The sequence below is a fragment of the Astyanax mexicanus genome, chromosome 1 (genome assembly GCF_023375975.1).
Source record: "Astyanax mexicanus isolate ESR-SI-001 chromosome 1, AstMex3_surface, whole genome shotgun sequence".
Classification (NCBI taxonomy): domain Eukaryota; kingdom Metazoa; phylum Chordata; class Actinopteri; order Characiformes; family Acestrorhamphidae; genus Astyanax; species Astyanax mexicanus.
This window is the reverse complement of record NC_064408.1, coordinates 36,269,593-36,285,477: the sequence shown is the minus strand read 5'-3', so window position 1 is coordinate 36,285,477 and position 15,885 is coordinate 36,269,593. Positions and strand designations below refer to the sequence as shown.

Here is a 15,885-nt window from a genome sequence, read left to right as displayed (position 1 = left end):
AGAAGAATTAGAAGTTATTCAAGTAGCTATTTTCATACAAATATTAAGTTATTTAAACATGTCCGAGAATTCCTCATCCACCCCTTTACCTCAGTGACGTCAACTTTTCAAACTTTCACACTGATTTATTTTCACTGCACTGAAGACACTTGCTGCAATCTTCAGCATTTAATAATATTAATTTTACAGAACAAGGTCATCAAGATGAACAACTCCAAATTTTTTTAGAACCACTGACTTTGCTAAAGACCCCTTTCAGACCCCCCTTTATAAAAAAGGTATCATAAAGACATCATTTAAAGACACCCTCATTGAGCCACTGCTTATACTTAAGGCCATTTAAAAGAGTAATATATATATAAACTTGTTTTAAGGGTGTATGAAGCCACAAATTATTTAATAAACACATCTTAAAGAACCCAAGTTTCTAAAGAATATACAGCTCAATCACATTTATAAGGCTACTTAAAGCACCTATGGACATAGAACCAGTACTTTTACTAAAAACACTTGAAGAAACCCCTTATAAAAGGCCATTTAAAAGGTCTAAGGTCCATTTAGAGAACCCCCTTTTTTAGTAGTATAGAACCATAATCTTTACTAAATACACCTCAAAAAACAACATATCTCAGTTATCTCATATAGGCCCAACACCTATAATACAGATAAATGAAATAATATAGATTAAATTAAATAAATCATTTCAGTAGGTTAATAGAAACTAGAAACTAGTTTTTAAAGAGCAAAAAAGGATCATAACTTTTACTACTTGAAAACGCACATTTTTACCACCACATTTACTAAATATTGCCTGAAGAACCCCTTATTAAAACATGTCTAGGTCCACTTCCTTTACTATATACTACTTTAAGAACCCTCTTTTTATAAATTGTATAGAACCACCATCTTTCCTGAAGACACCTTAAGGAACCTGCTTTAAGGAGTGTACAGAACCATCACCTTTAGCAATGACTACTTGAAGTACCACATTGTTTTACTATCACCTTTACAACAGTCAGCTTGGAGAACCCCCTTAATAAAAAGTTTACAACCACCACCTTTACTAAAGACAGATTAAAGAACTTGCTTTAAGGAGCATACAGAACCACCACCTTTACTAAAGACCATTTAAAAAAACTTTTAAACTACCAACTTTATTAAAGACCTTTATAAAACACATTTTTACCACCACATTTACTAAAGACCATTAAAACTGTTTTTAAAGAGTGTACTGAAACATCACCTTTACTACGGACCACCTGAAGAACCCCTTTTTATAGACGTTAATAGGAGCACAACCTTTATTCTACTGCTATTTATTTACACATTTTACTTGCTTCATTTTTATTCCAAACACCTGCATATTCCATCCTTTCGCAACAATCTGACTGATATTACAAACCATTAACTGCAATACAAACTTATCTCTCTATAATAACTGCAAAATCAATCAGTCATCATAAAGAGACAAATTATAATTTGTGTGTGTGCTGTCTTCACTGAACACCTTATAACTCTGAAACAAAATGTAGAAAATAAAACGGATCATAGGTGTGATTTTTTTTTACTGAACCATGTATAATACATACATACTAACACTCACATACAGAGCTTCACCTTTAGCACTTTCCAAACTTCTTGTTAATTGTTTCTAAAGTTACACTTTGCAGTTTCTCTCGCTCTGCACACTTGTGTCCCTCGGCAAACAAACATAATAAATGGCCCCTCGAAAATACAAAACTAGTGCTAGTTTAGTCCTAGATTTACTCTAAAGACCACCAGAATAACCTTTTTACAGCTTTACTATAAATACCACTTTCACTTTGAAGAACCAACTCCAATTTGCAGTTTCTGTTACACTTCATTATTTCTCTCTCTCTCTCTCTCTAACTTTTTTGCTTCAAAAAAAAGTTTTACTGCACTGTTAAATGTTTCCATTAAATTTGTTTATTAAATAATGCGCGCGCTCACACACACACACACACACACACACACGAAGGCACACACACTCGCTCTTCACCCGAGGTCAATTCAGGTCAGTGGAACGTGTGGGCTGGGCTGGATTAAATGTACTTTGCGCGGCAAATCGATTAGGGCGAGCATTAGCGCAAACGCACACACGTGCACGTGCAAGCACACGCTACTTGTATAACAACGTTGTCTGACTTACCTGCCATCCGCGAGCGTGCTGACGTCCAGCCATTCCCCCACCTGGTTTTTGACGGTGGGCGTGGGCCCGTAGGGCGCGCGGAACCATGGCTCGCGCTCGTAGTGATCCGCGTGCGGCCCTGGGGGGCCCCCGTACTGGGCGTGCTGGTTAGGGGCAGGTCCGTACGCGGGATACATAGTCGAAGGGTAGTTTTGTGGGTACGGGCTTCTACCCCAGGTCTCGAGCGCCTCGCACTTCACCTTGACCCCGTAAGGGGGCGCGACGCTGCCTCCGTACGGCTCCCCGGCGGCGTACGGATCCTCGCGGTGACACAGCGGCTCCAGCTGCACCTGTGGCTCGTATTGGCACGCGCTGCCTGCGGTGCCGCCGCCGCCGCTGCTGCTGCTGTTCCTGGACTCCAGGCTCGTGAGGCTGAACAGCTGGTGCTCGCGAACGGCCGGGTCATGTAGTGTGGCCGCGGTCACTGTGCTTTCTGCGTGCGCGTCGTCCTCACCCACTTTGTACATGTCGATGGGCGCGCGCCGGTGGTGCTGGTGCTGCTCTTGCTGGTGGTGCTGGTCGTTTCGCGCGCCCGTGCCCGCGCCGGTGCAGCCGTCCCTCGCGCAGCAGCTCTCAAAGCAACAGTCGAACGGGACCTGAGGAGGCTGCTGACGCTGCTGCTGCTGCTGCTGCTGCACGAGCTGCTGCAAGTGCGCGCGGCTGCTGGCACCACCGGTGTCTCCCAGCAGCTCGTGACAGTCTGCGGAAACCAAGCCCAGCGACACGGAGACAGCCCGGCACAACTCGCGCGCGGTCTCTGAGATGCTGCTGCTGGTGGTGGAGGTGGAGGTGCTGCTGGTGCTGATGCTTCTCCTTGCGTCACGGGCCGCCGTGAGCTCGCGCGCCTGACGGGACTCTCCGCTGGTGGTACTTTCCACGCGGGTCCACGTGTTCACCTGCTGCTGCTGATGCTGCTTCTGCAGATTCTGCTGCTGCTGCTGTTGCTCCTCTTCTTCCTCCTCTACCTCATCTTCGTCGTCTTCCTCCTCCTCCTCGCACTCGTCCTGCTGCTGCTGCTGCTGTTGATGCTGCCTGGATGTTGCCGTGGCGCGAGGCGGTCCGAGTTGCACGCACGAGACCCCTCTACTCTGCTTGCTGCTGTAATGACTGTGGTGGTGCTGAAAGCTAGGATGCGGGTGAGGATGATGAGGAAGGTGATGATGATGAAGGTGATGATGATGAAGAGGTTGGTAGTGATGGATCTGAATGGCACTCTTGCCCCGCGAGCCCGTGATCGTCATGATGGTGCTCGCGCGCTCAGGTCTGCTGCTGTCCGCAAGTCTGGCCAGACTCGAGAGTCCGGTTAGCGTCGGTGGTCGAGGATCCTCCATGCTGCGCGATGGGCAACAAGTGCATTAACGAGGAAGACACGCGCGAGCGAGCGGGTGATGAACAACAAGAACTAACAAGTACTAGCAAAAGATAATAGATACAAAAAAAACCTGTCACGATAATTACTCGTTCTAGCTTTTGTAATGCATGAATGGGCTTAATGACCTCAATATAATATTTGCTGACATCAACAGTACCTATAAGTTTTTTTTATAATTTTTATTTTGTAGTAGGTACGAAAATGAACTGATAGTGTGAAAAAAATGCTCAACAAAACACTGCTTTGTTTTTAGATTATGTTTGACTTATTCCAGATGTTACAAAACCAGAGAATTCTTAGTCATTAAAATGTTTTGAAAGCGCTTCTATAGAATATATATCTATATATTGGTGCTAATGTAGGCGTTTATTCGATGCGATTATAGTAGGCTATAAATTTTTTAGCAGATTAAAATCAAAAGGTGTTATTGCTTATCGCAATTATTTCTGCAATAATATATTGTCCAAACAAACGCAGCAGTAAAAGCAGTTATCGTGACAGGCCCAGCTAGCTAAGAAGTGCAACAAACAAACAGCAACAACAACAGATGCGAAGTGAAAGTGTTGCTCGGTCCCGTCAGCGCTCCGCGGGACAAGAGAAGGTTACTGAAAACAAACACGAGTCCTCGAGCGCGCTCCCGAGTTCCGTTTCTGTTCGAGTTCAGCGCTAAACTGCCGCGTGGCCTAAAAAACACGGCGGAGAAGAGTCGTCTCGCGGCGGACGCCTTGTGACGTAGCACGCGGAGAAAGTTCAGAGCGCGCGCAGCAGCAGCAGCGACACAGCGGAGTCCGCTGTGCGCCGGGGCTTCAGAAAAGAGAGAGAATAAACACAATCCACAGAACCGAGAGCTCTGAGTCCGGGGGGCTCTGTCCGCCAGATCACACACCAAACAACTCCCGCCACTCGAGTAAAGTCTTCTCGCGAGCCGCTCGCGCTCGACTACACCTCTGTGGAGCCGCTTCTGCTGCTCCCGCCCGTCGCTCGTGCTCACTCTTCGTCGCTGCTCGCTCTCGCAGTTGTGAGTGTGCGCACCAGCGTGCGCGCATCTGTCACCGGAGCGCACGTGGAAAACCCTGCGCACTTTGCGCACTTTACGCATTATACGCTGCTTGTGCGCGCGCCAACGACGGGCTAAGTTTTCTCGTTTTTTCCACGCCCCATCTTTCTCCCTCTCTCTCTCTCTCTCTCTCTCTCTCTCTCTCTCTCTCTCTCTCTGTTGTGGGACGGCGGTGCAAAACTCCAAAACATGAAAGAAGAAAACACACACACATTTTCATGTGCAAAACTTAATTTGGTCATAAATGAAAGTGCAAGTGTTGTTGATGTTCTGTGCTTAAATAATTAAACACATCTTCTGTAGACAAGAAAACAAATGTAATGGAACAACATTTTTCTGCACATTTATGGCACAATGCAAAAAAAAAAAATAGCCTGCAATTTTTTACAGACACAAACAAATTAACATATACCATAGAACACCCAACAACAACGCTGTCATATTTCTCTAAATAAAGTTTAATATTAAAACTTAATAATAATAAAAAAAAATTATATTAAAACTTAATGTTTGTAATTCGTTTGACTATTTACCATATATATGAGCCTTATATGAAATGCTCAAGAAAACAAATTTTCGAGCTTAAACACTTATTTTTTTTACTTTTTCCCAGCCTGTCATGCAAAGCTCCAAGTGTAGACAATATCAGATTGGGAATTTTAGTGAAAATTGGCATTTAATGAAAACATCTTTTTAAAATTATTATTTTTATTGTAACAAGTTACTTTCTTAAAGGGATGAACAATATCTAACATAGCAATTAAAATACATTATTACAAACTTGCTTTTAAAAAAGTGTCATTTAACCACTTTGATTTGACTACTTTTCAGAATACAGTTGTTCTTTGCAAAATTCTAAAAATAACTGCAGTACACTGAAACAAGTAAGTATAAAAGCATAAATGCACTAGTAATAATCTAAACCACTGTATTGTTTTTATTAGTCAGTGCCTGTGACTGTCTCTTTTTACAGTCTGACAGCATTTAGTATTTTACTGAACTTACAATACTTATAATACTTACATAATAACAGAAATGAGGACGGTTGTGCTTAATATTTGAGCCACAGTAATTCCTAAGAGCTATTGCTTTATCTAAAACCACAAACAGATTATGCAAATGTGAAACTGGCTGTAAATCTTATATACAGCTGTGCCACTCAGATGGTATAGGGACAGAATTTGGCATCAGCAGCTTGAATCCACTAGGCAAACGTGCGTGGTTTAGGTGGTGCAATGTTGTGTGGGATTTTTTAATGACACACTTTGGGCTTGTTAATACCAAGCAATTATTACTTGAATGCAATAGTTTATTTCTGAATGGTTGCAGAAATGTTTATTTCCTCCACACCACAATTTAACCATCTTACAATGTTTAATTCTACCATGGCAATACACCACATCACAGAGCAAACTTCATTTAAACTGGTTTTCAACTGGTTTCACTGTTGATTAGTGGTCTTCCTAGTCACTGCATGTGAATAAAACACCTTCAGGCTGCGGAAAAGGATGGGAGATTTAAAACATAAAAGTTCTCTTGACAAATCTACAGGAGCGGTATGACACAGTCACGTCAACATGGACCAGAACAATTTGTGGAATCTATGTGTGTGTAGTCACTGTCACGCAACAACCTTTTTATACTCCTCCAAGCTCTCCTAATGGGTGTCTAGTATTATTTTTAGTCAGTTTATTTTAGAAACAGTGCTTAGTGGTGTTAATCCAGGTCCAGGTAAATTTACATGCTGACTGAGGGACAAAACTGGAACTATGCTATATTCTTTCTTTATAAGTAACACACAATGTATCAAATACTGTCTTCCAATTGCTTGTAACTTTTTACTGCAATGATGTTTATCTGCATCTATTCTATGCTGGTTAATTTTTTTTTACAAGCAGACACACGTATGAGATTATTGCATCACTTTTTAAATAATTTACCTATGTCCCTAAAATTTCTGTTTATATTAGACTGGCAAAAGAACTAGGACATCTGTTAATAATATAACAATGTAAAAAGTCAGTCTGACTATTGCCTGTCACACCTAAGCCTGTGTCTGCCTGTTTTTTGGTCCTTCCTGCTCCTGTCCTCTGTTCTCTTGTTTTGTTTACCTCCCCATGTGCTTCAAATGGATGTTTTTTTTTTTGTTTTGTCTCTGCCTTAACCCTGCCTTAGCCCTGTCATCTGTAATCCCTACTGTCTCATTTGAAGCCCTGTTCCCCGTTACTTCCACAGGTGTCCCTTGTCCATGCCTGTGTATAAATACCCCATGTGCTCGTTTGTTCTCTGTTGTGTTTTTTGTTTGACCCTGTCCTGTTCGACCCTGTCTCAGGCCTTGTTGAGCCTCTGACCTGCCATGTTTTGGTCTACAGAGTTCTGGTTTACTTTTTTGATATGTATGCCAGAGTGCATCTTCCAATCGTCTCTATTTTGCAGTTTCCTTTTTGCATATGCAAGTTAGCTATACTGAGTTTTTGGCAGACTGAAGTAGTCTAGATGAAATTGTTGGCAGAGGGAAGTGTAAATATAATGAAAACTGGTTAGGTAACCCCAGTTTTAGACCTTGTTTTCAGTGTGTGAACATTTCACATTTGTTTGATAATTTGTGTAAAATAGGGGATTGTCAGAAGATAACAGGCATCACCCCTTACAATAAAGGCTGTAAACATCATACTGGTGCTATCTGACATTTGTTATTGCATAAGTAGTCCTAATTTTGTTATATTAAATGTCTTTAAAAAATAAATTGAATTTGCCTCTACCTGCAGATACTGGTTTGTTGGTATGTTGATTACAGGAAGAGAACATACCCCAAAAGTTATTACTTTTTCCTACTCATCCTCCTCCATTCCTTGTCCTGAAAACTGTTTTTGTGATGCCATTGTGACGCCTGTCTGAATACAGGAGGAGACCTTGAAACAACTTCCAGCACAGGATACACCAGAGTAGTATACCCAGGAAGACTTTTAGGGATCCTGCAGTGATATCACTGTACTCATTACCAGATAATAATTAATTAATAATTCATTTTTGCAAATACAGTACTGTGCAAACGTTTTAGGCACCAAAGCAAATTACACTAATCCATTTATCTTAGCAATTGCCTAAAAAAAACACCACATATGATTTGAACAGATGCAAATACACATACATGCAGTAAAACCTAACAATGGAATTCTCATTTTTAACTAAGTGTTATATATCCTGTGAGCCAAGGTATAGAGTAAAGAGTAGTTCCAGATGTCTCCTGGATGCTCTCAGCCAGCATGTGTAAATGTTCAGTTCTGTCAGCAGCTCACCTAACTTACCAAATTTACCAATTTATATAACCAGGTGTTGACATGATGAGAACTAGAAATAACTCTATTAAACTCAGATGAGGAGAGATAAACAGATGCTTTAAGGAAAACAGTGCTGTAAAGGCACTGCTTTTTAAAAATTGCTGTTAGTATTTATTGTAATGGGGGTGGGTGCAGGTCTCAGCACCGCTTTAGGGCAGAATAGAAGAATGATGACCCTCGGTCTCGAACACACAGCGCTCCTCGAGCTGTCGCTGACCTCACTGCGTGCACGCGCTCGGAGTCTCCCGCAGGCCGCTGCAAGCGCGCGCACTCGGCCAGCTGTTTATGCTGGTCGGAGCTCGGGTTCTCTGTCCGCCTCCGCTGCGTCCCTCCAGACCACACCACTGACGTGCTCAGGTATTTTTATTGTAGCAGGGTTGACTGTAATAGCGTAAAGTTCTTCTATAATTGTAAATGTTAGGGTGAATCCCATTTCTCCCCTTGGCCCTACCCCTTACCCCTACCCCTCTGTTTTGCGCGTGCACGTCAAGGGGTAGGGGTGTCCCGATTCCTGTTAGGATGAAGTGGTAGGGGTAAGGGGTAGGGCTAGTTAGCCCTTCAAACGGAGATTTTCCAGACCCACACTTCGTACCAAGGGGTATGAGAATGACTGGCAAGATGGCGGAACAAGCGACCAAAGAAAGTATTTTCCATGTTAAAAATTACGATTAGCACTGTATTACCTTAGTTTATTGTGTAGTTTTGATGTTTTATGGCTGAATTCTTCGTAACAAGCATAAAAAGTTCGCTAGTAGTTCGTTTCGGTAGCTAGCTAGCTAGCTAACTTTCCCGTTCCACCTTAAATGGTGCAACAGAAGGCAGGCGCTACCGCATTTAAGGCGGAACGGAAAAAATAAATCAAATAAAAAATAATCAGAGCTAATTTCAGCTCCCCATCACAGAGGAATTAAGGAATGGACAATATTAATTAATTTCTGCACCTCCTGCCCCCTTTCTGTACACATACAATGCCCTAAAGTTAACTAGTTAACCAGCAGCTAGGCTACTGAACTTTAGCGCTCCACTGCTATCATCACATCAGCCCAGCCCAGCTACACACCACCGCTAGTAGCCTGGTCATAAATCAGTGCTATTTATTTATGTATTTATTGTTCATTGACAAACGTCATTGTGATATACCAGTGATTCCTCTGTCACTGAGGACCCATATTCTTGCACATTATATTGTTTTTGTAACACATTACCTGCTCCAGGACCAGTGTTGGGAACCAGTGTGATATACAATTTCTAGTATATTATGGAGGCTATTTTCAATAAGATTCACCTTTCACCGGGTGCTTGAAGGGTTGTCCCAATTCCTAGGGGTAGGATTTTACCCCTTCCCATTGTAACTCCGTTCCAAGGGGAAGGATTACACTCGAAAAGAAGGGGTAGGGGTAAGGGGTAGGGCCAAGGGGAGAAATGGGATTCACCCTTAAAGTGAAAAGCGGTAAAGTGCAATAAAAATAAATAACACCACTGCACACTGAAGTGCCGAGCTGTGCTGTAAAATTATCAGTTAGAACTTGCATTTACTTTTGTAGTGAAACCATTAACAAGGTGCTCCAACTAAACATCCTTTTTACATGTGTTTAATAGTAAAATATCTGCTCGATTTATTGTACTACATAAACAGTTTTGCCCTAAACGAGATCTTTTGAATCACATGTACATAAAAGTAGGCAGTCTGCATTCTTTCACCTCAGAAATATCGCCCGCATTCGGTCATGTCTATCATTTATTGATGATGGGTGCGTTATACATACATTTATTACTTCACGTCTCAATTACTGCAATGCTCTTCTCACTGGTCTACTGTCTCGTACCTTAAATAAACAGCAGATTGTGCAGAATGCTGCTGCCTGCTTACCAATGCTTATCATTGACTTTTCTTCATTAACATATCACACCCATACTCAAAAACCTACACTGGCTCCCTGTGTCATATCGAATCACTTATATAGGGATATTAAGGTATAACTGCTTACATACAAAGACCTACAAAACACTGCACCATTGGCCTTTTTAGATCTTTTAACTGCAGACTGAATTCTTTTAAATCTTTTTTTTTTATTTAAAAATGTTTTTAGGAAGGTTTAGCTGCTAATATACTCTTACTTTATTGTATGATACTCATCATATTCTTACTTTTTTCTCCTATTTTTTTAAACCTTATGTTGCTAAGCGCTTTTAGTTTTCAGAAAGTGAATAAATAATAATAATAATAATAATAATAATAATAATAATAATAATAATTATTATTATTATTATTATTATTATTATTATTATTATTATTATTATTATCCACAGAGGGCAGTAGGTTTTCCTTACAACCCAACAGAAGTTCACGTTTATGTCACAATGGTTTTATGAATGGTTTCTTTTAAAAGAGCAGTTTTTGATTTGTCTTACTGTTTAAAGAGCCACTAAACTCTAAACCACATTTTTTACTACTTCTGCTTAATTTGTTTTGTATGAACACTCCCTAGCCTTTAAAAAACGCTTTTATTTATGTAAGTTCTGCCTCTGAAGTCAGACACATAACAATATGCAGATCAGTGACCTCTAACCATCTGTGTCTCACCATTATCAGAGGCACACTGCTGCTGCTGCAGCTCAGCCAATCAGACCTCCCTCCTGCCCTGACTATAAACCCATACAACACCCAGTGCCATGCCTAAACTACCCCTACAATTGTTAGCTTTTTTTTTTTTTCAAAATTGAGCTGAGGGTGAAGTTAGCAAGAAGGAAGTATTTGTATGTTATTTAACAGTATTTTCCCAAAACATTAACACAGTTGTAAATGGGTTTTACTGTATAATGAAAGACAATTAACACCAAGCACCAACAGGACAAGGTGTACAGTAACTGAGTTATATACATATTGTCGCTTTCCAATGAAAAACATCTTAATTGTTTTGTTAATTTTAATTTAATACATAATTTGAAAAGAACACTGTATCAAAAATTGTCGATGAATGGACCAATAGAAATTCTCCAAAACTGTTATTTTCCTGAAATAAATTCTTTTTACGTTCACTTCCACTGAAAGCTAAGGTTTTACATTCATTTACATTTACATTCAAATAGGATCTTTGACATGAAATAACTTATATAAATATACTTATATAAACTTATATAAATAAATAATAATGAGTTCAGTCAGTTGTCGTTGGCAACTGGATAATAAGTCACACCCATACATGTTTAAAATTGCGCACTCATAAAGTGGTTTAGATAAAATGTCTGTCAGATGTGCTGATTTAGTAACATACACTGATATGTGGGATTTATTTGTGAAATGCAAAGTCTTTGAGCACACTTGCATAATTTCCTTTGGCTCCTAGCACATACTGGGTGTGTCCTGCAGTCACTGGCGTTCACTGTCAGTGTGTTGTCGTTTCCCCTGGGGCTATGTTCTCTTGGCTGTCCTTCTATGTTCTGTCTCTTTGTTTGACTGTCTTGTCTCTGTTATAGACTGTAAAAGGGAGTTATAATTTGCTGTGTTTTCTGAGCGTGATTTTGGGCTGGCTGGGTTTGATTTAATTGAATACAGTTGATTAAAGATCTCAGACTAGACTAGTTTTCTATCCTATTATATATAAGAAGATTTGAACATAATGTTTAGTATCAGATGTACAATTTAAACTTTGTGTTCATTAAACCTTAAAGGAGAACTCCGGTGTGAAACTGACTTTGGGTGTAGTAAAACAAGATTAAAAGTACTTACCTTTGTTGAATAGCACACCGTCTTACAGTAATTTTGTGCTTTTTGCCCAGCACTCGGGGCATATTTTGCCCCGATAAAAGTAGCTCCACATAAACTTCTTGTGCACTTTTAAAGTTATTAATGCCTCCAATTAACTGAGCCTGGATAAGACTGATTTATTGGGGTAAAATCCTGCGCTGTACAGAGTGCTTACAACTGAAGGACCTTGATTTTTACAGCAGATTTTAATAACAAATAAATTGGAGTCAAATTTACAGACAGACAAACTTTTGAGTATCAAATATTTATTGTTTGTTCAAAAGCACAGAGACTGGTAGGAGAGAAAAACAATACTACATGGAGTTATTTACAGTATATTTCCAGTAGCTGTGTTGTAAATTGTCCATCAGAAATATCATAAGCATACAGATCTAATATCAGATCTAAATATTTTGTCAGTTGAAAGACAGAAAGACAGAATAACAATAAAACAACAAGCAAGCAGAAAGAAAATGCCCTTTAGTTCAAATAAATCAGGATAGAGGATTTCACAGCTGGTGCTGCAACACTGAAATCAGGCCTCTTTTTAAGGAATCAAAAGTTTACAGTGCTGAGAGGAAGTGATCCAAACCCCAGGGGAACCAAATCCCATCCTCCTCTGGTTGAGTAGATCTAGCTAGAATAAAGAAATGAAGAAAAAATACAGTTAGGTTAACATGAAGTTAAAATAATGACAGTAAAATATAGCTAGGAAAAGTAAAAACATATATAGCCAGTACAAGTAAAAGTGAGCCATGGAATACAAGTCAGTGCAGAACAAATGCTCAGTGTAATTCCACTATTCCAAACAATAATGGTTAAGTTGAGAAAATCACATTTATTAACTCAACCAATTAACATATTGTTGTCTAAGAGTATGAGGTAATGGTGCAAAAAGGGGTATTTTTAATTATTGTAAAATAAATGTGTGAAGTGTACAGAACCTTTTCCACAGAATATTTGAAGAAACTAACTAGGAACTCATTCTAACCAGGACATAAAAACATGGCCCAGCACTATTTTCAAAATTGAATTATTTTATTACATTGTTCAGAAATCTATACTTCACGTAATTTAGTTTGGACCTTCACACTTCACACATCTCCTTTATATACATGGTTACTCTAGAGCATTTCTCAAATAACCCTTTATTTCGCCATAAAATATTGTAAAGTGACCTATTATTGATTCAAATATGTCTGATGATGATTTACAGAAGTGTGCATAAACCACAACATAAAGTTGCTAGAAAACTTCACTGTGGGTGATTCTGTAGAAGACTTTCCCAGAATCTTTCAGACTCAATGGACATTGGTTTAATGTTAGAAGCGGCTGCCAATGAATAAAACGTGTTTCATCAGCACAAATAACCTTTCTTAATTGCACAAATTTTGGCCTGAACTGAACTGATCTAACACTTTTTATGCATTTGCAATCACTCGCCACATTTAGATCTTGTAAATTCAAAGTGACGTTTTTAGTGCACAAAAAAAAAGTGCTTTTAAAACCAAAATGTTTCTTCCAAGAACACTTTTTCATACGTACTCTTTTTAACTCAAATCAAAAGCTTTATTTAATAGATGTTTGAGGGTTCTAGAAAATCAAGGACTATACAGAGCCTTGATAACTCAAATAACCATTTTAAAACTGAATCAATTTAAATGCGTCATCACTATGACTTTAGCTAACAAAATAACAAAACAACTTTTACCTTCAAACTACAATAAAATATGTTTGGTATTATACAGAGACTTAAAAAAAAAAGTTTGAAACTGAAACTGGTTCTTAGGTTCATTTTTGATACTGCATTTAATGTCCTACATATACTAAACTAAGGTCTTTTTTACAACAGTGGAACCCCTTCTATAAATGACAAAAATACTGATTTTACTCATAATTGTACTTCATATAACGGTTTCAAAAGTACAGAATTTTTTTACATATGCATAAATATTAGGAATATTTAATTTTTCAATCATTCTGATCTTTCAAACTAAACCAGACTAAAGTAATACCAGACAAACCAAGTCTCCCTGAAGCTGCGGGAGTCTCCCGCATTTCGGTAGCGACTCCCTAATGCCCGCGAGTCACATATAATCTCCCGGAATTCAGAATGAGCGCCCCAAACGAGCACACATGCGACAGACTTTTTTTCTCTAATCGCGAGTGGGAAGGAGAGAGAGAAAACAGAGAGGGTTCTAATTGGCCTGTTCTCTGCAAAGAGTCTGTGAGACAGTCAGTTTTTAGTGTGGGCGGGCAGTGTTTTTCCCCCTCCCGGACGGATTTTGTTCAGTGAGTGAGAGAAAGCAGATCATGTTGGAGGCAATATTAATAATTATTGTAATATGATATCAAATGTTTTTTTATGTTGTGCAATTTTTTTGTGGTATTGTAACTGTCAATTTTTGACAAATAAAGGCTTTTTTTTTTTCAAAAAAATAAAAATAAATAAAAAGGAAAGCAGAGGTAGGGCCTTCCAAAAAGAAAAAAGATAAAACTCATTTCACCTCTGAATACTCTGAAAAAAAGTAAAATTAATTAATATAAAAGTAAAGTTTCGTTATCCTTTGGTGTGTGTTACTCTTTTAGGCAAGAACACCACTCACGACATTTAAATAATGTAATGTAGAAATGGAAAAATGTAATGTAATGTAAAAAATACAGTTTAAGAGCACTGAAAAAGGTAAAAAAAAAAAAAAAAAAAGGTTCTCCACAGAGACTTTTCTCACACCTACTACTTTTCATTAGTTCAGTTTTTTGAGTCATTTCATTCTGTTGAGTTGTTTTAGATCCTGAACTGCTTTATTGTACTTCACACCTACACAGCAGAGCTTTAGAGGTTTAGAGCTTTTTTTTTTTTTAGAACTCTGTGTTGCACCAACTCCAGTCCAAAACTAATGCGAGCATTCAAGTGTCCTATAAGATTTTAGTAGTTGGTGCTTCTCAGTCAATTTGAAAAGGTCAAAAGTGCCTTGTTTTAAATGTGAGGACCCTGAGAATTCTACCTGTGAAGTGTGGAGCTACTTTGAGCTACATTGTTAAGTCAGGCTAAGCCAGGGTACTCTACACACCTGTGTGGTCATTTTAATTGCAAGGACTTCATCCTCTGATGGCGATGTAAAACAAACCCCAAGGACTGAATCTTCCCTTAAGTTTAGCGCACTTGGAAATAGGGCTTGTTAAACACAACACCGGACGCCTCTCAGTGGTGCAATTAAAACCATTTCCCACGAACGGCAGAGAGACACAGAGAGCGGGAGTACGAGCAAGGATGAAGCTGGATGAGTGTACAGGTGAACGGTATGGCATGTTTGATAGCGCTTCTTGTTGTTTGTACAGTAGTCTTGTCCCCGGAGGGACAAGGTCTGTGGTAAATATTTTCGTGTGACTGGAGTTAACTCGCCCTCTCTTTCTGTCTCTAGTTTCCTCTTGTGAGAAACGTGCAAATACGTCTTCCATTGCCGCTCCTAATTGGCAAACCAAACCCACTAAAGGGCCAGGTCCAGGGTATTGTCAATTCTCAGGTGTCTGCCTCACCTAGACATAAATCACCAATTTTCAGTGAAGCGGGTCAGAGCTGGGAAAGCAGGGCCATGTTCAATGTGCGAGCAATTCTATTCCCATCCTATTCCCTGACAGCTACTTCCAGTTCCATATTGAATAACTTTCAGGGGTCAAATATACTAATGACCCACAATTCATGGATTTGTCACTCTCAGTTTGAGACAACGCAGCCCCCTGGTGCAGACAATTAAATAAAGAGAGAGAGAGAGAACACATTTCTTCAGATACAGCAAATAATATAAACATAAAATTACAGTGGTGTCAAGAAATTTATTATTAAAAAAAGTATTAATCATAACAATATCCTGTATTTAATCATGGTTAATCGTACTTATCTTCCTTTTTAGGCTTAGGTCAATTAATGGATATTTAAATGTTAATAAAAGAATGAAGGTAATTGAATTATATTTATGCCATCAATCTATAAAAATAATCATATTAATAACAACAATACTGTGTAATTAATCATGATTAATCACACTTGTCCTTCTTTTTAAGGCTTAAGTTTAATAATGGATATTTAAACATAAATAAAAGTATGAAGGTAAGATTGGGAAATTAAGTTATATTTATATTAATGGTGTCAATCGATAA

General features: G+C 39.1%; 1 protein-coding gene across 1 annotated transcript in view; it reads right to left on the bottom strand.

The window, feature by feature from the left end:
* ar (androgen receptor) overlaps positions 1-3,904 on the bottom strand; it is a 206,579-nt gene extending 202,675 nt beyond the window's left edge. Inside the window, exon 1 of the mRNA XM_022685081.2 lies at positions 2,171-3,904. Coding sequence (XP_022540802.2) covers positions 2,171-3,540 — 1,370 coding nt within the window. The 5' untranslated portion in view covers positions 3,541-3,904. The remainder of the gene's footprint in view (positions 1-2,170) is intronic.
* Between the last annotated feature and the right edge of the window lie 11,981 nt (positions 3,905-15,885).